The following is a 23,279-nucleotide window of genomic DNA, read 5'->3' as shown; positions in this document are numbered from 1 at the left end:
AAGTTTGTTCAACAAAGAAAATAACACTTTATATTGTCCAAGACACAGGAATTAAAACGGGTACTGCTGAAGAACACTGAGTAACATTTCAGAAGACAACCTGTCAAAGATATGTCAAACCAAACAACCACACCTTCTAACCACCAATTTTTTTAAAGGAATTTCTTACTGAATACCTGGCAAGAGCCAGGTTAAAGCATATTCCAATTTTGTAAAAAAAAAAAAAAAAATCAATCAGGCCTCAAACATTAAATAGCAGCTATCCAGTAAAGATATGGACTTTCCTTTCGTATTCTTTTTATTTCTCTATATGTTTTAATTTTTGTAATACATTATTCTTGTAAAATCTAAAGAATATGTTATTACAAAGACATACAAGTGTTTAACTATAAACAGGACTCAGCATTTTTGTACAATTTAACCAGAACAATGGGGTTTTTCATGGGATGATATCAGAGTACTGTCAAAGTCAAGGAGTGGCACCGAGGACCTCCACTGTCCACCCAGGAGGACCTCCGCTGTCCACCCAGGAGGACCTCCGCTGTCCACCCAGGAGGACCTCCGCTGTCTTCTGTCTCACCGAGGAGGACTTTCGCTGTCTGTCTCACCGAGGAGGACCTCCACTGCCTCACTCCCACCAGGATTGAAGGAAGAACTATCTGTAAGTTGGAAAAGCCTGCCTCTCAGCTCACTGACCCCAGACTTTCTATTATTCATTACAGCTGTTGGTTAAGCGTCCCTTGCAAAAAGGCCTGGGCAGGCTAAGGGATGGGAATTCCTAATCACCAAGGATGCACCAAAGCTCAACAGTCTCAACCCGAGAGGAAGCTGTTCTAATTGCCCTGCCGCCTACCTGCATCAAGGAAGGCCCTTTTTTCTTCATCAGAAGAAATTAAAACAGCTTTTGAGGTTCCCAGACAGTGGTAAGGTGCCTGCCATGCAAGCCCGATAAATCTGAGTTCCACCCGTAGAAAACGCACATCATAATACACAATAATAACAAGTTTTATGATAAAGAAAATTAAAAAGAAATCATCCATGTAAAGACTGCTTGTCTTCCCTCTTCTACAGACAGACCACTTTGAAAACCTGACCCTTTAGGAACCAATTCTCATGTAATGTTTAGTAACTAATATGTAAGTAACCGTGTTTAAAAATGACTCATTAGAATAAATATCAATCATAGAAAAGGCATATAGATTCTAAATTATTAACATATAAAAGTTAGACTTACTAACAAATGCCACTTTTATGGGGCAGGCCAGTATGACTAACTTTCCTAACTTCTAACATGGGAACCACTTTAACATCTCAAAGCTCAGTGGTCAAAAAGACCTTGAGCTCACCGAGTCACCTCCACAGATGAGATCACAGGGATTCATTTGGGAGTTGGCAATTAAATGTGTGACAAAAATGTCCAGGAAGACACCTGAGGTTTATCATGCTCTAGAACTATGACACCTGATTCAAGACCAAGGCTGCAACTGGCCGTTAGTCCCAGCACTTGAGAGATCTCTGAATTTTAGGCTTGGTCTGGGGGGGTGGGGAGGAAGATGGGGGTGGTCGAACTCGAAGCACAAGTGTGAGCATCTGATTTTGACTCCTCAGCACAAATGTCACAATAAAAGTAGCTTTAAAAAGTTCAAATCTATAATTTATTAACCTATCAGATGTGTGAATTATGCAATGGGGCATACTTCCATCAATCAGTTCCCTGCACAAACTTCAACTTTCTAAAACTGCAACTAATTCTTGTGTTTTTTTTTTTTTTCTTTTTAGAATTTAACGTTGGATAATCTTTTCTGGTTGGTTGGAATGTTGTGGAAGCAGAGAATGAATGTAGGCACAGAATCGGAAAGGTCTAATACCTACAAATTTCACCTTTACGTGAAATCAGAATACAGGAAAACATTTACTAAGTGATATTACAATACCCTCCACCCTTTAGTCAGACTGCTCAAATTTGTCTTTACACAAAATGCCCTTCTTTTGAAGAGAGAATTTTGTGTTAGGGATACCTAACTTTAAAACTCAGTAAATTTAAGTGTACTTGAAAATTAAGTCAAACACTTAATCGGTCACCGCTGAAAAGAACCATGTAGTATCAACGGTTTTCTCTCCCCAGACCAGCAGAGGGAGACCAAGACATCTGGCCTGGTGGTGCGACTTCTCCGTAAAGCTGGGGAGGGGGAGCGGGGACTGTATTTAAATGCCCTGCTGTCAATCAAAGGATACTTCCTACAACCACAGTCACCGAGTCAGCTACGACTCCCAAGCGGGCGCTCGCCAAGACCCGACGCCCATCGGTGCCCAGGAAACCCGCCTCCCCTAAAGGTGACCGCAGGCTTTGCCACAACACCCAAACAAGGACTTTGGGCGCCCAACCCCAACTAGTTTCTTTGTTTAAATGCCTGCGAACCTCCCACGCCGGAGTCAAGAGGCTGTGGCGCCGCCCTTTATTAGCCTCACACTTTGATTACAAAACACACGAGGCGGCGGCCCGGCTGCGGGGGCGGCCCGAGCGCTGCGAAACGTCAAACCTGCGGCGGCGGCATCCGAGGGCCCCGTCCGCCCCGCCCCGTCCGCACCGCCCCGCACCGCAGCGCAGCGCATCGCCCGCACCGCACAGCCCCGCAGCGCATCGCCCGCACCGTCCTCACCGTCCTCACCGTCCGCACCGCACCGCCCCGTCCCGCACCGTCCTCACCGTCCGCCCGCACAGCCCCGCAGCGCATCGCCCGCACCGTCCTCACCGTCCTCACCGTCCGCACCGCACCGCCCCGTCCCGCACCGTCCTCACCGTCCGCACCGCACCGCCCCGTCCCGCACCGTCCTCACCGTCCGCCCGCACAGCCCCGCAGCGCATCGTCCGCACCGTCCTCACCGTCCTCACCGTCCGCACCGCACCGCCCCGTCCCGCACCGTCCTCACCGTCCGCCCGCACAGCCCCGCAGCGCATCGCCCGCACCGTCCTCACCGTCCTCACCGTCCGCACCGCACCGCACCGTCCTCACCGTCCTCACCGTCCGCACCGCACCGCCCCGTCCCGCACCGTCCTCACCGTCCGCCCGCACAGCCCCGCAGCGCATCGTCCGCACCGTCCTCACCGTCCTCACCGTCCGCACCGCACCGCCCCGTCCCGCCCCGTCCTCAGCGCCCGCCCGCCCCGTCCTCAGCGCCCGCACAGCCCCAAAGTTCGCGGCCGGGCCGTCCCGGGGTCTCCGCGGCCGGGCCGGGGCGGGCCGGGGCGGGGCGGGGCGGGGGGCTGAGTGCGGCGGGACCCGGCCCGCATCTCACCCGCCTCATCTGTTGCTCTGTTTACTCGGGCGCCGTCGTCCCGCCCGCCCGGGCAAGTTTGAGAGACGGAGAGACAGGGGAGAGATGGGGAGAGACAGAAAGACAGAGAGACAGGAGAGACAGAGCGAGATGGAGAGACAGGGGAGAGACAGGGGAGAGACAGAGAGAGACGGAGAGACAGGGGAGAGACGGGGAGAGACAGAGAGATAGAGAGATAGAGAGATAGGGGAGAGACGGGGAGAGACAGGGGAGAGACGGGGAGAGACAGGGGAGAGACAGAGAGAGACAGAGAGACAGGAGAGACGGGGGAGAGACGGAGAGACAGGGGAGAGACGGGGAGAGACAGAGAGAGACAGGGGAGAGACGGAGAGAGACAGAGAGAGACGGAGAGACAGGAGAGACAGAGAGAGACGGAGAGACAGGAGAGACAGAGAGAGACGGAGAGACAGGAGAGAGACGGGGAGAGACAGAGAGAGACAGGGGAGAGACGGAGAGAGACAGAGAGAGACGGAGAGACAGGAGAGACAGAGAGAGACGGAGAGACAGGGGAGAGACAGAGAGAGACGGGGGAGAGACGGGGGAGAGACAGTAGAGACGGAGAGACAGAGAGACAGAGAGAGACAGACAGAGAGAGACAGAGAGACGGGGGAGAGAGAAGGGGGCGCGACGGGACCCGCGGCGCCCGGAAGCGGGGCCGGGGCGGGCGGTGGGGGCCGGGGCCGGGTCCTGCCCTCCCCTCCTCCCCTCCTCCCCTCCTCCCCTCCTCCCCTCCTCCCCTCCTCCCCTCCTCCCCTCCTCCCCTCCTCCCCCGCCGCCCCCTCCCCCGCCCCCGCCGCCGCCGCCCCCGGCCGGGCTCCCGGACAACTTCTCCGCCCGCCCCTTTGTTCCCGTTTGTTGTGGCGACTTCGCCGGGGCCGCGAGCCCGCGGCTGCGCTGCGCTGCGCTCGGCGGCCGGGCGGGCGGGCGGGCGGGCGGGCGGGCGGGGGCCCCGCTGCGGCGTCGGCCGGGGCCGGGGCCGGGGCCGGGCCGGGCCCGGCTTTTATTTTATTTATTTACCTGCCGTGGAACCAGTCCTTGCACGCATCGCACTCGATCATGAAGCGGCTCACGTCGTACGGCTGCCGGCACACGCAGTACACGGGCGGGGGCGGAGGGGGCGCCGAGGCCCGACCCGGAGCCGGCACCGACACGGCGGCCGCGGCGGCCCCGGCTGCTGCTCCCGCGGCCACGGCCGCCGCCGCTCCGGCCATCTTTAAAACACGCACGCACGCACGCACGCACGCTCGCCCGCTCCTCCGCTCGCCCACTGGAGCGAGCGCAGCCGCCAGCCAGCGCCGCCTCCTGCAGCAGCCGGAGCAGCAGCCCCGGCGGCGGCGGCGGCGGAGGCGGCGGCAGCGGCGGCGGCGGCGGCGCCTTAGTGCGCGCGCGCGAGCAAGGCCGCGGGGGCGGGGCGGCGCGGGGCGGGGCCGCGCGGCTCTCGCGCACGCGCACGCACGCTCGCCCGCGGCGCGCGCTCCCCGCTGCTTCCGCGGCGGCCGGCGGGCGGCTCGAGCGCACGCGCGGCCCGGGACGGGAGCACGGCCGCGGGGGCGAGCGCGGAGCGGGCGGCGGGGCCGGGGGAGCCGGGCGGCCGGGGGAGCCGGGCCCGCAGTCGCTGCGGTGCGAACAAGGGCAGGCGCTCGGCTCCGCTCGGCTCGGCTCGGCTCCGCTCCGCTCGGCTCGACTCCGCTCCGCTCGGCTCCGGGCACGAAAGCCGGCAGGCGCCAGGCTCCGCGTCGCTCGGCTGCCGCCCTCCGACGATGCCGCCCCCGCCTGCGTGGGCCCCAGCCGGGCCGGCGTGACGCGGCAGGGCCGGTGCCTCCCCAGCTGGAGCGCTGCCTCGGGAGGCGGAGGCGCACGCAAACTTCGGGAAGCGTCGCGCTCCGATGCCCGGGGAGCAACTTGGGAACGGGCGGGCGGGAGGGGGTGTTGATTGGAGCCGGGGTCGGGAGGAATTCCGTTAGAGTCTGTCGCCGGCGGGAGGGGCAGGCTGGGGACCCGCCTTGTTCTAGATAAATAACGACGACGCCGGCCTGCGACTGCTCGGCCACGCTAACTGGGGAGGTGGGGAGGAAATCTGAACCGTCTTTTCCCTGGGAGCAGAGAGGCATGCCACAAAGCAAGAAGAAAAGGATCGATCTCTGGTCGTCTTCGGTGCACCACAAGCCGGCACTTTTATTGATTTGTTTATTTATTTTTGTGAAAAATGAAGCCAAATCAGATGTCAGGTGCTAAGCTGAAGAATAGAAGCACCTAACAAATATCTAATAGAGAAAAATGAACGGAGTGTTGGAAGCACTATAAGCATTTATATCCACGAAAAGCAATAAAGCTCCCTGGGTAACTTTTGTTTGGGAAGATGGGCAGGTGAGTCAACTCACTGTCCCCAAGCAGTAAAATCTCCTTGGTCTATTCTAGCTTTTCTTAATTTTTTTTTTATTTTTTACTATTTTGTGTGTGTGTGTGTGTGTGTGTGTGTGTGTGTGTGTGTGTGTGTGTGGAGGAAAACTAATAGCTTGCCTCCATCTGAGAATTGGAACTAAACTTGTTAATTCATTCTTCGCCGAGTCCTTTCTGTACACCACCACTGCTTCTCACATCACACGGAAAGAAAAGCCTGAAAATCATATTTGACGTAAAGTCCTTGAATTTGAAGCATGTGTAATTTTAGCATATGTATCATGCATGGGTTGGCCAATTCCCCAAAGAGCTGTTGAAATTATGGCTAATAATGCCTTCCTTAATTACCACACTGAGAGAAAAGGAGAAGAGAGAGAGGGAACGAAGGAAATAAAAAGAATGAATTTAACGTGTTTTAGAGAGGTTGCTTGAGGTCAAAGAACACTGAGGAAAGGCAGGCTTCAGAGCAGGGCATCCACGGAGAAAGCAGCCTGATGCAGCGTTCTCTGAGGGCACACCTGGCTTTGGAGAGTTAACACTTGAGAGAAGGGTATTGGTTATGCACAGCGTGTTGGCCCAATAGGTCATTATACTGAGGAAAATGGGAGCTACATACATGGAAAACTAGAAAACATTTTTTGGTAGGCTAGTAACAGTGGGATCACTCTCTATATGAAGAAATACAAGTATGTTCATACGTTGTCCCTTAAGAGGATCTGTGAGCAATTAATCCATAAAAATGAGTCCAGAGTTTGACTTCTAAATATAATTCTCCATTTTTCTTAGTAAAATGGTTGATTCCAAGACTGGAGGCGAAAACAAAAAAAATGCTATATGAACTTGGAGCCTTAGTTGTGTCAGATAAAAAAAATCAAGCAAAAACTGCCTGGCATGGTGGTGCATGCCTTTTAATCCCAGCACTTAGGAGGCAGAGGCAGGTGGATCTCTGTGAGTTCAAGGCCAGCCTGGTCCACAGAGCAAGTTTCAGGACAGCTGGGGCTACACAGAAACCCTGCCTCGCACCCCTACCCAAAAGAGCAACAACTAATAAAGCAGGTCAAAAGGGTGCAGGGCCACTTGCATTCCTTGGACTTCATTAAGAACAAATGAGCTTCAAATGAGCTTCATGAGGAGGAGACTGCACACATACACGCACTTGGGGAACAGGGTCTTCCAGAGTCGGCTCTCCCACTATTTCACCTGGAGGCAGGTGAGGCAAACTCAGGTCCTCAGGCTTGCTTGGCAAGCACTTCAACCTGCTGAACTATCTCACCGGCCCAGAGCATATTTTGTTGTTAATGATCACATATACAGCCTGTCAAATAGCACAGGAAATCACAGAGGTTTGAGAAGTTGTAACATAATTTCAACTCTTAGTAATTCTAAAGGGAAGGCTGAGTGTAGCTTGAGGAGGAGCACTTGCCTGTCAGTCTAAGACTTTGGGTTACACCACCAGAACTGCAACTAACGCGTGTAGCAGGGTAACTTTATGATGCTGTCAAGACCAGTAGACAGCACCTGAGACACCATCTGAGCCATCTGATCAAATGCCAATATTGTGATAAATGGACATTCAATTCCACTTAATAGAATTCATTAAGAAGAGCCTTGTCTAGTGACCCCCGAATGCATGTTTGGTCTACCTGATTGAGTCTGCAGTTTGGAAATGAAAATAGTTTTAAAGGGTACATGAAAAAAAAAAATCAGTAAGAACATTAGGATAAAAATCTTTTTGCGGGGGTGGAGGGACAGGTAAAGAAGCTGTGCACACCAATGTTCAACGCTGAAGAAATAGGAGATGCAGGGTAGAACTCTGGATAGTGCCAACATTTTAGTGGCAGCTTCCAGACATAGCAGTTACGTACATGGGTTTGGATCCTGCATGCTGCCATCTCTATGACAACTTATGCTCGAGTTAGGCTCTTTTCATTTTAATGAGAATGATAAGAATATCTGCCTCAGCTTAGGGTTCATTAAATGAGATAACCAACTGCTGAGTATGGCTTAGTACATAATAAGCCAGATAGCTGTTAACTGTAATTATCCATAATTGTTTGGTTATTAATAGTATTAGGGAGGATGAAGGAGCAGCTAGAAAATTATCCCAAATTAGAGTTTGAAAGAATTTTTAAAAATATCAATTGGCTAGATGGCTCAGTGGGTAAAGGTGCTTGCCACCAAGCCTGACAACCTTAAGTTCTGTCCCCAAGATCTGCATGGTGCAAAGAGAGGACCAACTCCTGTAAGTTGTCCTCCAACCTACACACACACATCATGGAATGTGTGGCACACATACAAATGTAAAAGTCCTCCAGTCTACACACCACACGGTATGCGTGTGCACATACACTCAAATTTAAAAGTCCTCCAACCTACGCTCACACACACACACACACACACACCATGGAATGTGTGCACACATACAAATTTAAAAAGAGAATTTAAAGAAACCACCGTGCAGAAAGACACCTGCCTCCACGCAGGAATAAGCTGAGGGATTGCGCTGGTACTGCCTCTGCCTGGTTGCGGACACTGGCAGAGGCTGTCTGGATTTGGCATGTGCATGTATTAGGACTCATCCACAGAACCTCACTGCTCTAACAAGGAATGTCTGCCCCAACATAGCAATTCTGTTTATAGTACTACAGGCATTTTTCTGTCTCCATAACTGCCCGCTAGCTTCTTTGCAAAGAAATATGCTTTGAACTTCTACTTTAAGCTATAGTTGTGCATTAATTAACTGAGGTTTTAATATTTCCTATGAAATTTTTGCTCGCATATATGTATTGTGCATCACTTGCATGCCTCATACCTATGGAGGTTACAAGAAGCATTAGAAGGTGTCAGATGTCCTGGAACTACAGTTGCAGATGGTTATAAACCACCAAGTGGGACTGGGAACCGAACCCGGGTCCTCTTCAAGAGCAACAAGTGTTTTTAATCACTGAGCCATCTCTCCAGCCTCGTGATTTGTTTTTGTATAGCACCTTCTACTACTTGATGCTCACAGTGGCTCATCGTACTAACCAAAGGAAACAGAAAATATCCCCACACACGTAATTAGAAAACTTCGAAGTTTTAATTCTAGGAGATAGAGGGGAAAGGGTAACTAACATCTGATGAAGCAAAGAAGTGCATTATGGGTGCTGGAGAAAGAAGGGAATCGGCCACAGTGGAAGCAGATCCCGTGTGTAAAACTGGCAGCTGTGCTGATAGTGTGGCGGCCTTTCTTCTAATGCAGGAGCCAGGGGGATTCTACACTGACAGTCCACAGGAAGACATTGAAGCTGGGAATGGTGTACACCTTTAATCCCAGCTCAGGGGGCAGAGTCAGCGGGAACTCTGAGTTCAAGGCCAGCCTTGTCTACGGAGTGAATTCCAGGAGAGCCAGGGCCACACAGAGAAACCCTGTCTGAAAAAACCAACAACAACAACAGAACAGATATTACTGAAGCCGTCAGTGAGATCGCTAGTAAGCGAAGGCACTTGCTGCCGAGCCTGACACCCTGAGTGCAGCTCCCAGCACCCGCGTAGTTGAAAGAACCAACTCCTGAAAGTTGTCCTCTGACCTCAACATGTGTAGTATGGCATGCATGTGCCTCACCCCACACACATTATATAAATACATGTACATTTTTATTCCTCGTATATGTCTTATCAATCTTTTGCCTATGGATAGCTCATTTATGCTCTAATCTGTAGGTTGGATTAAATTGTGAATTCTGTCTCGGTTTTATTGCCTAGATCTATTCCTTTATAGTTATGAATTATGCCATTAACATTAAGTCCAAAAGTGTTTGAAACTTTTTCTTTTCTAATTACATAGAAGTTGTAAGCTGGTCATTAGTGGCACATGTCTTATATTCCCAGCACTTAGGAGGTAGAGACATCTCTGTGAATTTGAGGCCAGCCTGGTCTACAGGGTGAGTTCCAGGGCAATCATAGCTATAAGGGAAACCCTACTCAAAAAAAAAAAGAAAAAAAAACTGTAAAAGATAGAGCTAGTGGTTGGCTCTGTTGGTAAAGTGCTTACCGTACAGGCCTGGGGACCTGAACTCAATCCCTGCACCTAAGCAGAGAAGCCAGGTACGAAGCTAAACATTGGCACTGGAGAAACAGATGCTGGCCAGCCAGGCTAGCTACATCGGCTCCAGAGGCAGTGAGAGACTGTCTCAAAAAATGAGGTAGGAGGCTGTTGAAGAAGACGCCCAGTGCCAATCTCTCACTTCTACACACACGGGAACACATACATGCCCATAGAAAGAATAATTTGTTTGAGGCAGGGGATGTAGCCCCGGCTTGCCTCAGACACACAGAGATCGACCTCCCTCTGCCTCTCCTGAGCACTGAGATTAAAAGCTGTAAACTGTTACTCTGTGCATTTCTTCACAGTGTAGCAGACAGAAATCAGAATTTCCAGCTATCTTTTTGGTAAGTACTTCAAAAACAGCAACAAATGTTTAATCAGCTTTAATATCCAGGACTTGTTAAGGTTAAAGAAATGCTGTATCTCCATATGTTTGATAGATACGTTATTTTCTGAGACAAGATCTCACTATGTATCCTTGGCGATCCTGGAACTCAGTATGTAGACCAGGTTGGCCTCATATAGAGATCTAGCTGCCTGTCTCCCAAGCGCTGGTATTAAAAGCACGTGCCTCCACACCTAAAGATGCTTTTAAACAGAAACACTAAAAAGTGACGTTACCTCATGTAATAAAGTAAGCGTGGTTACTAAGAGTTCACTATACTTGGAGAGTGGAGTTACAGCTTGGTGGTAGAAGACCTGCATGGCATGGATGATGCTGTAGGCTCAGCCCTCAGCAACCCTCCCCTACAAAAATAAATGGGATTTTACAACGTAGATGCCATGAAGAAAAGGGAATATAAAAAATAGTTCTTGCTTTGCCAGGTGGTAGTGTCACATGCCTTTAATCCCAGCGCTGGGGAGGTAGAGGCAGGTGGATCTCTGTGAGTTCAAGACCAGCCTGGTCTACAGAGCGAGTTCCAGTACATCCTCTAAACCCTGTCTCGAAAAACAAAAAAACAACAAAGGATATGACAAATCACAGGCGTGAAGACGCCACAACAAAAGAGTTGATGATGAGTTCCTCCAAATCCAGCACTTTCAAACTCAGAGAAAGGGACATCAATCAAGGACAGACACAGAATTGTGGCACAGACTTCTATGAAAGGTGTTAGGAAGATTAAAGCTAGGATGAGCTGGGCCTTACCAAAAATAAGTTAAGGACAACTAAAAGCACGCTTTCATCTATATTTAGAACAAAAAGGGAACATCAGTCACAAATTCATGAGGCAGATGATGTAATACAAATGTGTGAAAAAAAAGCAAGATTGTTCAATCTCTGTTTGGGGTTTGTCACCCTTATCTAGGGTGTCTTTAATGTAGGAAAAAATGCCTAAAGACAAAAAAGATGGGCAAGAAACTGGGAATTTATTTGACCCATTTATTTGTAGCATGACTGGTTGGCCTAGAAAATTCCCTATTGAATCTAGACTTGGTGTGTGAGTGTGAGTGTGAGTGTGTGTGAGTGTGCGTGCGTGTGTGTACCATAGGATACAGTAGCTCATGGAGGCTAGAAGAAGGCATCAGAGCCCCTAGAACTGGAGTTGCACCACATGGGTGCTGGGAATTGAACCTGGGTCCTCTGCAAGAGCAGCCAGTGCTCCTAACTGCTGGGCCTTCCGTTGGGGTGAGGCTAGGGAAAAGCTGGTGCAGAGGGGGAAAGTCCGACAAAGGAGGGGGGAACCGCCCTGCCCACGGCAAACAGAAAAATTAATGATGGCAGCACAAAGAGAACTATCGGCTGTGAAACCAGAGGCAAAGAGCAGAGGCTGGAGAGTGGCCAGTACCAGAGCACAGTACACGGTCTCCCTTTGAGCTCTGCATCCTTCACGGAGCAGCAGTGTGGCCCTCTGGCTATTCTCATGAGGGAAGTTACACTGGTAGTGACAGGGGCAGGTGAGAGTTGCCTGTTCGTGTGCATGATGTCCCTCCATCTCTCGTCACGGAGAACCCAGGGGATGACACTCAAGAGTCCTGTGTGCTCACTGACATCTCGGAGCTCTATGAGCGGACATGAGAGCTTCCATGATGGGTAGGGCCCTCCCCGAGTAAGAAGACAGAAGGACACAGGAAGTAAGACTCGTGGGAAACAGGTTAGTGTAGTGCTCCGACTCACCGCGATAGTTTCACAGAACATGCCAAAGTCCAAACCATATGTAGTAATATGTGCAGTTTATTTATTATACCTCAGTTCTATTTCACAAAACTCAGGCTGGTGTGGGCAAGATTCCATGGTGGCAGGTTGCTTACTATGAAGCCTGATAACCCCAGTTCAGTCCCTGGCACTGATGTACAAAAGGAAAGAAAATCAACTCCACAGAGCTATCCTCTGACTCTGTGGCACTTATGCAATCACACACATTGTACATATGAGCACGCACACACATGCACACTGACATAACAATAAAAGAAGTAATGCAAACTTAAAACAGAACAAAACAGGATGGCCTTGAATTCTCTCTCCACAATCCCGTCTCATCTCCCTGGGTGCCAGAGTTATAGCTGTGCAGCAGCAACATGCCTAAATAAAAGACACTTTTGGTGTCTAAAACAGATTCACGTAGCTAGTGTAGGCTAGCCTCAAAGTTGCTATGTAGCCAAGGTTGGCCTTGATAATCCTCCAGTCTCCACCTCCCAAGTGCTAAGAAGCGGTAGTGCATGCCTTTAATCCCAGCACTTGGAAGGAAGAGACAGCGAGGTCTACAGAGTGAGTTCCAGGCCAGCCAGAGCTACATAATGAGACCTTGTCTCCAAAAACAAAAAATAAAATGAATAAACAAACGAAGTAACCAGGTTCGTGGCAGAAGCTTTTACTCCCGTCTACTGACGGGATAAGGCAGGTGGATAACAAAGGCAAGGCCTGACTGCGGTACAGACTGAGTTTAAGGCCAATCTGAACAATTTAGTAAGGTCCGTTTCAAAATAAGAAGTGAGAACAGACTGAGGGCACAGATCAGTGTGGTGGAGTGCTTGCCCGGCATGCATGCGTGAGGCCCTGGGTTTATTTATTTACTCCCTAGTACTTTCGGAAGAAAAAACCAGTTAGGTACTATGCCTACATTATCTTGAATATGCCAAAATAATGACCTATTCACAGGGACTGGGACCCAGGGGCAGGAATCTGGAGTACAATTCAAGGAAGGGTGATTTATGCCGCCTTGCTTAAATACTTCCTGCTAAGATTCACGAGCCTGGGAGAATGGAAAAGACAGGCACAGAGGACAGCCTGTGAGATCTGATGGGAAGAGGGCTGCAGAGAAGATGAAGGTCTCTGGAAATAAGCCAGTGAGGTTGGAAGGTCACTGGAAACGCTCTTTTGACATTAGAAAGAAAAAACCAACAAGTGATGAGAACGGGGAGGGCATAACGCAGCACTGGGGTGGGGAGTTAGAGAATAAACACTCAGGCAGATGCACAAGTAAGAAAATAAGTCCTCTTCTTCAGAGCAATCGGAGCCTTGAGGGGAAGGAGGCAATCCTAGCAGCCGTGGGCTTCGTGTGCATCTCACTTAAACCAAAATGAAGCGATATAACTATTCTTACAAGATGGGCCGGGCGCTTGGGAGGCAGAGGCATGGGGATCTCTGTGAGTTTGAGGCCAGCCTGGTCTACAGAGTGAGTTCCAGGATAGCCAAGACTGTTGCACAGAGAAACCCTGTCTCAAAAAAAAAAAAAAAAAAAAAAAAAAAAAGTAAAAGAGGCTCATCTCACCCAAGAAAGCTACTTTGCCACAAAGCCGGACATCCCGAGTTTGATTCCAGATACCCACATGGGGGAAGGGAAGAACCTACTCCCAAAAGTTGTGCTCTGACCACACAAGTACGGTGACAGCTCTCTCTCTCTCTCTCTCTCTCTCTCTCTCTCTCTCTCTCTCTCTCTCTCTCTCTCAGATGAATAGAAGAAATTTCAAAAATGTTAAAGATGGACAGAGAGCAAGCAGGTTATAGGATGCAAGAGTTAAGTCTTCAGTAGCAAGAAGTCAACAGCTAATGTCCAAATGGTTCAGAAACAGCTCCGTGTAAGTTTTTATTTAGAAATGTGGGTGTCAACAGAAAAATGACTAAACAAGGTCGAGGTGCTGCCAGAAGTGGACGGGTCTGGACGGCACTCAGCGAAGGGGGATAGGCGGGGCATAATGTCACTAACACAGCCCGCTTTCGTCGTTAGGAACCAACCACTCCGTATTGCTTAATATTTGTGATGACGAATTTTAACTCTCAGCCTGACCAGATGAAGAGGTATCTCATAGGGCAGGTCCGGGAGATGGCTCTGAAGATTAAGGGCTTGCTACTCCAGCATGAGGACCTGAGTTCAGATCCCAGGTGTTGTCCCAGGTGTTGCAGCTGCTGGCGACCAAACACCAAACTCAACAAAGCCACACGCAGTCTATGGGGAAGGGGAGAGCAGGGAGGGGTAGGTGTTGGCCAACTGGGAGCAGATGGAAGGAGGAAGAGAAAGGAGGTAAAGGGACCCAGAGACAGACCGGAGAGAAGAGGGAGACCGGAAAAGTCCAGTCCGCCCCGGGGGAGGGGAGGGCAGAAGGAGAGGAGAGGGCACAAAAGAGCGTTAGCTGGACGGGGTCTTTCTCTTAAGCGGATCCTTTGCATCTCCATGGAACCCCGGGCTGACCAGGGCACCGCCTGAGTGCACACACACACACACCCTCACACTCACACACACTCACACACCACACACACACTCACACACTCTCACACACTCACACCACACACACACCACATACACACATTCACACACACACACTCACACACGCATACATACACACACACCACACACAGAGACACACACACCACACACACACTCTCACACATGCACACACTCACACACCACACACACACTCACACCACACACACACTCACACACTCTCACACACTCACACATGCACACACTCACACCACACACACCACACACACACACACACACTCACACACACCACATACAGAGACACACACACCACACACACACTCACTCACACACACACACTCTCACACACTCACACACCACACACACTCTCACACACTCTCACACACTCTCACACACTCTCACACACTCACACATGCACTCACACCACACACACACCACATACACACATTCACACACACACACTCACACACGCATACATACACACACACCACACACACACTCACACACACACCACACTCACTCACACTCACTCACACACACACACACACACACACACACACACACACACCCTACCGTTGGGTATATGGCTAAGAGGGTCTCCAGAATCCTTTGGCCGAGGTGGGAACTCCTCCAGTTCCTGTCCCAGGCTGGTAAAAGTGCATCCCTTTTCTCGGCCCCATCTGTCCAGGCTGAGAGGGCTTCCAGTACCAGCCTTCCTCACAGCAACAGACTCAAACAGTGAGTTCAAATAAACCCTTACTCCCTCAAGCTGCTTTTTCTTAAAGTGGTAAGTCGGATCAAAAAGAGTTAGCCATTACGATGTACGAAACACATCCTTCTGTTCTCATGATAAAATTATCATAAAAAAAAAAGCATTTATGACTTGACGGCTTAATAAAGAAAGAGGAATTTTTCACCAAAATCCCCAGAGGGACCAGGGGCACCAGCCAACAGCCCCCTTGGCTAACTGCCACAGAACCCGGGGGGGGGGGGGGTGTTCGTGAGAGCCCAGGGTGCTAAGCTCCCGGTTTCCAGGGTCTAGGGCGGGGCAGGAATTGGTTGAAGGTAGGGTGGCTCTCTAAAGAAACCCAGCAATTCGCTTAAGGGTCACCAGGTACTGGGGGAGGGTGGGGGCGGCTCTACTGAGCTAGGAAAACTCAGGCCTCTACAGCAGACATTGAGGTGGAGGACCAGCGAAGGACAAAGATGCCCACACTCTGAGGTTCCAGGCTTCAGGGATAATGCCCTGGTCCCCGGGAACTGAGTTCCCCAGCCGGCTGGCCCCCTGCTGCACACTGAATCAGACAGGAAGACGGCTGTAAATACCCCTCCCTTGCTTACTTAGACACCCACCATGGGAGTGTCAGTTTAGAGAACCGTGATAGGCTTCGTGAAAAGGAGCCAACCCAGCACACACTCATACACAGAAACTTCTGAGGAGACACACACACACACACCAAAGGCACCAGAGGAAAATCAACCATGTACAAAAGGACTAACGTGAAAAAACAACGCGGAAAAGAACCGCTCATCCTGGAAACATGGGGTTCGCTGGGTGTGGAAACTCAGGTCTTTTCATCCCAGCACTGGGAAAGAGCAGGCAGGCCAGCCTGGTCTACACAGTGAGCCAGCCAAGGCTAGAGACCCTGCCTGAAAACAACAATAAAGGACATGGGATTCTACAAGGAAAGCAAATAGGCAAAGGAGTGTGACGGGGTCTATGTAACATGGGGGGCGGGGAGACAGCTCAGAGGGTCTACCGCCTGTGGCGCAGGCATGGGGACCCGAGTTCGGATCCTCAGCACCCAAGTGAAAAAGCAGAGTGTGGTAGGTGGGCATGCAGACCTCACACACACACACACACACACACACACACACACACACACACACACACCCCAGCGCGAGCGCGCATAGGAACATAAAAACATAAAGAAAAAGGTCTCTAGTAAAAATGTTTAATAGTAAAAAGGTTCCTAAGCTTAATCATGAATTTCACAGTAATGAAAATTACCGTGAATGGGTCTACTATACGCCAAGAACAATGTATTGAGACCTTGAGACCACAGCTAGATTTAAAACTCAAAACTAAGCCGGGTGTTGGTGGCGCATGCCTTTAGTCCCAGCCCTCAGACGCAGAGGCGGGTGGATCTCTGTGAGTTCAAGGCCAGCCTGGTCTACAGAGCGAGTTCCAGGACAGGATCCAAAGCCACACAGAGAAACCCTGTCTCGAAAAAAAAAGAGAGGGGGAGGAGGGGGAGGGGGAGGGGGAGGGGGGAGGGGGGAGGGGGAGGGGAGGGGGAGAACTCAAAACTATGGAGACAAGGGTATGTAGAGGACCAGTGAGATGACTTGACAGGTTAAAGGTCTTTGCCAACAAGTCTGCCAACCCGAGTTGTCTGACCTCTTCCGACCTCTGGCATTTTATACACGTCCACTCATACTCCTAAAATAAACATAAATGCATCTTTAAAAAGAAAGTAACGCAATTTTCAGACAAGTGTAAGGACTTCAAGAAAGCAATGTAAAGTTTCCAGAAGCAGTGGCACAAACGGTGCATGCTATTATCCCAGGGAGAGTCTCATGAGTCATCCTTGGGTCATAGAGAGCCAAGGCTAGCCTGAGCTAAGTGAGACCCTGGGGAAAAAAAGGTGGAGGAAGAGAAATGGAACCTTGAATGATCAAGAAATGAGATAAAAAGAAAGCAGGGGACTGGAGGGTGGTGGCTGTCATGAGAGCACCATGCAGGCTGAGGCAAGAACATCTCAAGTTCGAGGCCAGCCTGGCTGAGGGGAGGGTTATTACTGCCAGTACCTTGTCCTGTCCTCAGGCCCGTTTCTAGAAGCGGGAAATACAACAGTTAACTTAAAGTAAAATGAAATTGGAGCTCTGTGTGGGTCTATCCTTTAGCAGGATATAGGGGGAGTGCTTATAGTAAATAATTTATGTGTGGGATCGCCAGTGAAACAGGAATCTAACACTGTAGTGCCAAAGCCCCCAGACTTCACCAGATCTCCAAGCAGACTGCAACTCTTGGCAATGGACATTGACAAAATAGAAATCATGCCTGAACACTGCAGCACACACATATAATCCAGCACTGGAGAGAGAGAGGAGAGGACTGAAGATGGAAAGTTCATGGTCAACATGGTTAAACGATGAATTCAAGGCTAGCCTGGGCTTCACTGTTACCAGTGGTGTGGTTGGGAGCACAGGAAGGGTGATTTTCTTTTTCTTAATTTGTTATGGATATAAAGTTACCTCTGTGTGTGTGTGTGTGTGTGTGTGTGTGTGTGTGTGTGTGTGTGTGCACTTAGGTGCCACAGCATAGTGGAGACCAGAGATGACTCACAGGAGTTAGTTCTTACCTTTCACCATGTGGATCTTGAGGATCAAACTCTGGTCCTCAGGCTTGTCAGCAGGAGACTTTACCCCTGAGGCCTTGTCTGTGTTTTTTTTTTCCTGCTTGTTTGTTTCATTTTGTGAATATTATTGAAAGTAATTTTGTCATACATAAAATAATTTTTTGAATTTCTACTCGGAGCTGGGGAAGCAGCTCACTTGGTAGCATGCTTGTGAGGGTGTTTCTCTGTTTTGATTGCTATATTAAGGCATATAATCATTTTTCTACTATGCATATCCCTTCCCATAATGAGTCTGATTTTAATCAAATGCACTCCCAATTATGCACAGGCATAAGATCCAGTTTTGCCTTTACTGTGCATACACCCGAAACCAGTTAAGGCTGAATTAGCCTTTCCAGTCTCTGTACCAGGATACGTGGAGAATATATTTGAATAGGAACTGTCTAAATTTGTTAGGGGCATAGAAACTTGCCCATTGTCCAGACAGGGTGTGCTCACAGGCTGGCAAGGTGCTGAGTGCATTGTTCAGAGAGAGTGTGTGTGCAGCACGGGCAGCTAAAGGAGCCAGACTGCCAAGCACATTATTACAAGACTAAGGGGGCATAAACCAACCCGATAGAGCCCTGTGCTTGCCCACCTCACCCTGAGACCCTGCCTCAAAGTAAATTAATCCCACTTGAATGCTTAAGTAGATCATAATTTAAGTTCCGGGAGTTCTAGATGATTTGTTTATGTATTTAATTTTGGCAGCTCTGGAGATCAAGGCCAGAGAGGGAAGAAGGAAGGGGAGAGGAGGGGAGGGGAGAAGAGGGAAGCAGAGGGAGGGAAGAAAATGAAGGATCAAATTAAGTAACAAAAATATAAATCAGCTTAGAATGATAAAGGAAGTCAATTCAGGAGTCAGCAAGATGACTTAGCAAGCAAAGGCACTTGCCATCAACCCTGAGACTTCAGTTCTAGCTTCAAGGCCCAAATGATAGGAGAGGACTAACTCCTACAAGTCATCCTCTGACCACAGCTCATGCAGACACACACACACACACACACACACACACATATATAAACACACACACATACACATGCATACACACATACATACACACATATATATACACATATACATACACACAAACACAAAACATACCACACACATACACACACACATATGCACACATACACACAACATACACACGCATACACATACACACATATATACACACACATACACATGCATATGTACACACACATATATACACACATACATACACACATACACAAAACACCACACACACATACACACATTTATCATACACATATACACACATATATACACCCACACACACACATACACACTCGCACATACACACAAACACACCCACACACACACATATTTTTAAGTCAAATTTTGTTGGCTACATACTTTTTTATTGCGTTTTTTTGTCTTATTTTACCTATCTATCCCAGTTCCCTCTCCCTCCTATCTTCCCATGCCCCCCTACCTCCCTACCCCTCCTCCCGGTCCCATTCCCCGTCTACCACGGGGGGGGGGGGGGAGGCCTTCCAGGAGGGATCATCAAAATCCATCAGGTCATATGGAGTAGGGACCAGACCCTCCCTCCTGTCTCTAGGCTAAGACAGTTATCCCTCCATGAGGAATGTGCTCCCAAAGTCTTTGTGCACCAGGGATCCATCCTGGTTCCACTGTCTGAGGCCCCTTAGACTGCCCAGGCCTCCTAGCTGAGACCCAGGGTCAGGGGGTCTGGGTCAGTCCCGTGCCTACGGCAATTTTGCATACCTTTTGCTATGATGTCCACCCTGATATCAAACTTACCCCTTTCCTATCCCAGCCTCCCAAGTAGGTGGGAAAATACCGCTTTCTATGGGGAATGGCAAGGTAATTCAGTCCCTCCACTATGCTTGGCTTTTTCTAATTATTATTTATAACTTAGAAAAGTTTCCACTCCACAAATCTTTAGTAGTAACATTATATAAATAATTATGATCATTGTTACATTCTGGAAATGGCTTTACTTATCTATTTCATATCTGAGTGGTAAGAGTCCAAGGAAATTCCAGTTTTCTTCTGTGGGAGCTAATTGCAATTGCTCTAAACTAGACATAATAGAACCAGCTCCATAGTATCCTTCCTATTGCTGGCATCATTAAACTTTTTCTAATATGTTTATGTGATTCACTCTTCTCTGGTGAGGTATTGGGAGTTTAGACTTTCTCTGTAAACCAGGCTGGCCTCGAACTCACAGAGATCCGCGTGCCTCTGACTCTCGAGTGCTGGGACTAAAGATGTGCACCACCAATGTTCAGTTTAAACCTATTCTTTATTTCCTTTGAAGTGAATCTCTTTTTTATTTTTTTTTTTTACAGTGTGTGTGTGTGATCAAAAGACAACTTGTGGGAATCATTGTTTGTTTGTTTTATCCACCATGTAGGTCCTGGAGATTGAACTCAGATCATCAGCCTTGGCAGCAAGTGCCTTTACCCAACAAACCATCTTGCTAGCCCATGTTTGTGTGTGTGTATTTTTGGACAGGGTTTCAGTGTTTAGTCAAGCTGGCCTTGAACTTGATACTCTCCTGCTTCTGCCTCCCAAGTGCTGGGACTGCAGGAATGTGCCATGTGCCGTGTTTCACTTAAATACATTCAGTGTTGACAGATACAGGCAGCATTCACCTATATGCAGATTGCGATTCTATAATGTCTTGCTGTTTACACTGAGACTCTCAAAACATTTTCTAAATTGTAGCCAAAATAATATATTCAAAGACTACAGATATAGGCCATTTGGCAGTATTTGCCTAGCATTTACAAGACTGTGGATTTGATCTCCAGCACCACATAAACTGTGCACACCTATAAACTTATCAATCAGTAGGTGGTCAGAGGAGAGAGCTCAGTTAAGCCCCAGCTACATGGCCAATTTGAGGCCATCCTTAGACAGTATGAGATGCTGTTCACACACAACCCCAAAAAAGTATATTTAAACTTTATTAAAAATAACCCCACTCCCACACTTGGGAGGCAGAGGCGGGTAGATCTTTGTGAGTTAGAGGCCAGCCTGGTCTACAAAGTGAGTTCCAGGACAACTAGGGCTGTTACACAGAGAAGCCCTCTCTAGAAAAACAAAACAAAACAAAACAAAAAAACCTTGTTTCACTGGGTGTGGTGGCACATGTCTTTAATCACAGTACTAGGTAGGCTGAAGCAAGCAAATCTGTGGGTTAGAGGCTAGCCTGGTCTACATAGGACATTCCAGAACAGCCAAGACTATGTAGAGACACCTTGTCCTGAAACAAGGATCAAAACTTGTTTCTCCTTTGTTGCTCACAGAATTCGTTTCCAGTCAGTCACTCTTGCCCAACACATTTATTTCATCAAACAAAAGAAACCATGAAAACAGACAGTGAGGGAAACCCTAGTCTCCACTGCAACAGTACCCACAGTGGATCTGTGTTCATTTTTATGTAGTGTATGTGCAGGGGTCACGCATGCTACCGCACAGATGTGGAGGTCAGAGGAAAACTTTCTGGAGTTGCTTCTCTCCATCTTCCTTTACATGACTTCTGGGGATGTAACTCATGTCCTCTGTCTTGCACAGCAAGCACCTTTGTTATTTTGTAGCTCTTTATAGTTATTTACCCTTTGGATGTGTGCCTGAGTGTGTGTATATACACTATAGGCATGAAATAAAGTTACAAATGGTTGTGAGCTGTCCTATGGATGATGGGAACTGAACCCAACCACTAAGCTATCTCTCCAGCCCATGAGCAAGTATTTTTACCCTCCAAGCTGTCTTCGTGGCTCAAGACTTCATCAAGTACATGAAACCCAATGGTTAAGATTACCAAGAATTTGGGCAGGCAATTATTAAATACGACTATTTGAAAATTTTAAATTACATGCTTATAATTAAATGATACAAAAGATACATTTTTAAAGAGAATAAGTACCCCAAACATATCATGTCCACATTATCCCATGATATTTTACCATAACTGTGCTACAGAATGGTGTGCTGCCGTTCCGAACCCCTCATTAGTGATAGATACCACAGTGGCGGTTTGAAACAGTCTATGGTGGAACTATTTACAGCATGGGAGTCGGCAAAGGTTGGCAAACCTGATATTAAACTCATATTGGTTGTCTCGGTTTGTTTTCTGTTGCTGTGATAAAACACTGACCGAAAGTAACTTGGAGAAGAAAGCACTTATTTTACCTTACAGGAAACCATCCATCATGAAGGGAAGTCGAGGCAGGAACGGAAACAGAGGCCATGGAAGAATGCTGTTTGCTGGCTCGCCCCCTATTGCCCCCTCAGCCCCCTCTTTCATAACATACGCAATCAAATGTCCTGGAGTGGCACCGTCCACAGCAGGCTGCACCCTCCACAGGAATCTTTATTCAAGAAAGTGCCCCAAAGGCAATCTGATGGAGGCATCCTCTCAATCCAGGTTCCTTCCTCCCAGACGACCCGTGCTGTGTCAACATGGCAACTAACCGACACACTTATACACTTACATACCCTTCCCCCCCCATAACTGCTCCAGGACAATAGCCTACACACACACACACACATGCACACATGCACACACACACACACACAAATCTGTGTGTGTGTGTGTGCGCGCGCGCATGTGTGTGTGTGTGGCATGATGCTCAGGTGGAGGTCTGGGGACAACTTGCAAGAGTTGGTCTCTCCTTGTACCATGGTTCCGGAGCTCAAACTTAGATCATCAAGCTTAGCAGCAAGCGCCTTTGTCCACTTAGCCATCTTGCTGCATGAGTTTTTTTTTTAATAATATGCTGTTCATATCTGCGGCTAAAACTAGTCTCAATAGCTCTAGTCAATCTTTTACATAAACAGTGTCAGAATGAATTGCCATTCAAGGTCTACTTCATAACCTAGAGCTATTGTTATTTTTCCTTTAAATATTTATCTGGAGAAGATCTGACATGATTGAAAGACAAAACAAAAACAAAAATTCCCTAAGATACAAGATTTGAAATTAAAGGGGAAAAAAAAAATTCCTCCAGGTCTCAACATGAGGATGATCCAAAATAGGCAACATAATTTTCACATCTTTTGGAAAAATACTGAGTCATATTTCCCACCCACATCTTGCAAAAATAACAGAAATTCAATTATCCGAGCAAGATACACTCTGTCATTGTCTGAAGCAAACACTTGAGTCACTCCAGAAAAAGGAGCAAAGTCTCTTGGCGACAAAAGTTGAGGTTCCGTGTCCCGAGGAAAATTTCGCAACGAGTTCTTTGCACTCGGAAATGTATGTTTTTCTTGTACCATAGATCCCTTGGAGCTAGATATTGTCCCCTTTCGTGAGAACAACAACTGTCATGTGTTGAACAGACTATGGATGAATGGGCTGTGTCATTCATTCAAGCAAAGCACAGCTAAAA

At 48.4% G+C, this 23,279-nt stretch overlaps 1 protein-coding gene across 1 annotated transcript in view; it reads right to left on the bottom strand.

The window, feature by feature from the left end:
* Kdm7a (lysine demethylase 7A) overlaps window positions 1-4,566 on the bottom strand; it is a 59,623-nt gene extending 55,057 nt beyond the window's left edge. The window contains exon 1 of the mRNA XM_051174740.1: window positions 4,354-4,566. Within this exon, the coding sequence (XP_051030697.1) occupies window positions 4,354-4,547 (194 nt within the window). The 5' untranslated portion in view covers window positions 4,548-4,566. The remainder of the gene's footprint in view (window positions 1-4,353) is intronic.
* Between the last annotated feature and the right edge of the window lie 18,713 nt (window positions 4,567-23,279).

Source organism: Phodopus roborovskii, unplaced genomic scaffold (genome assembly GCF_943737965.1).
Source record: "Phodopus roborovskii unplaced genomic scaffold, PHOROB, whole genome shotgun sequence".
NCBI lineage: Eukaryota > Metazoa > Chordata > Mammalia > Rodentia > Cricetidae > Phodopus > Phodopus roborovskii.
The sequence above is the reverse complement of the archived record's forward strand: the minus strand, read 5'-3'. Positions and strand labels throughout refer to the sequence as shown.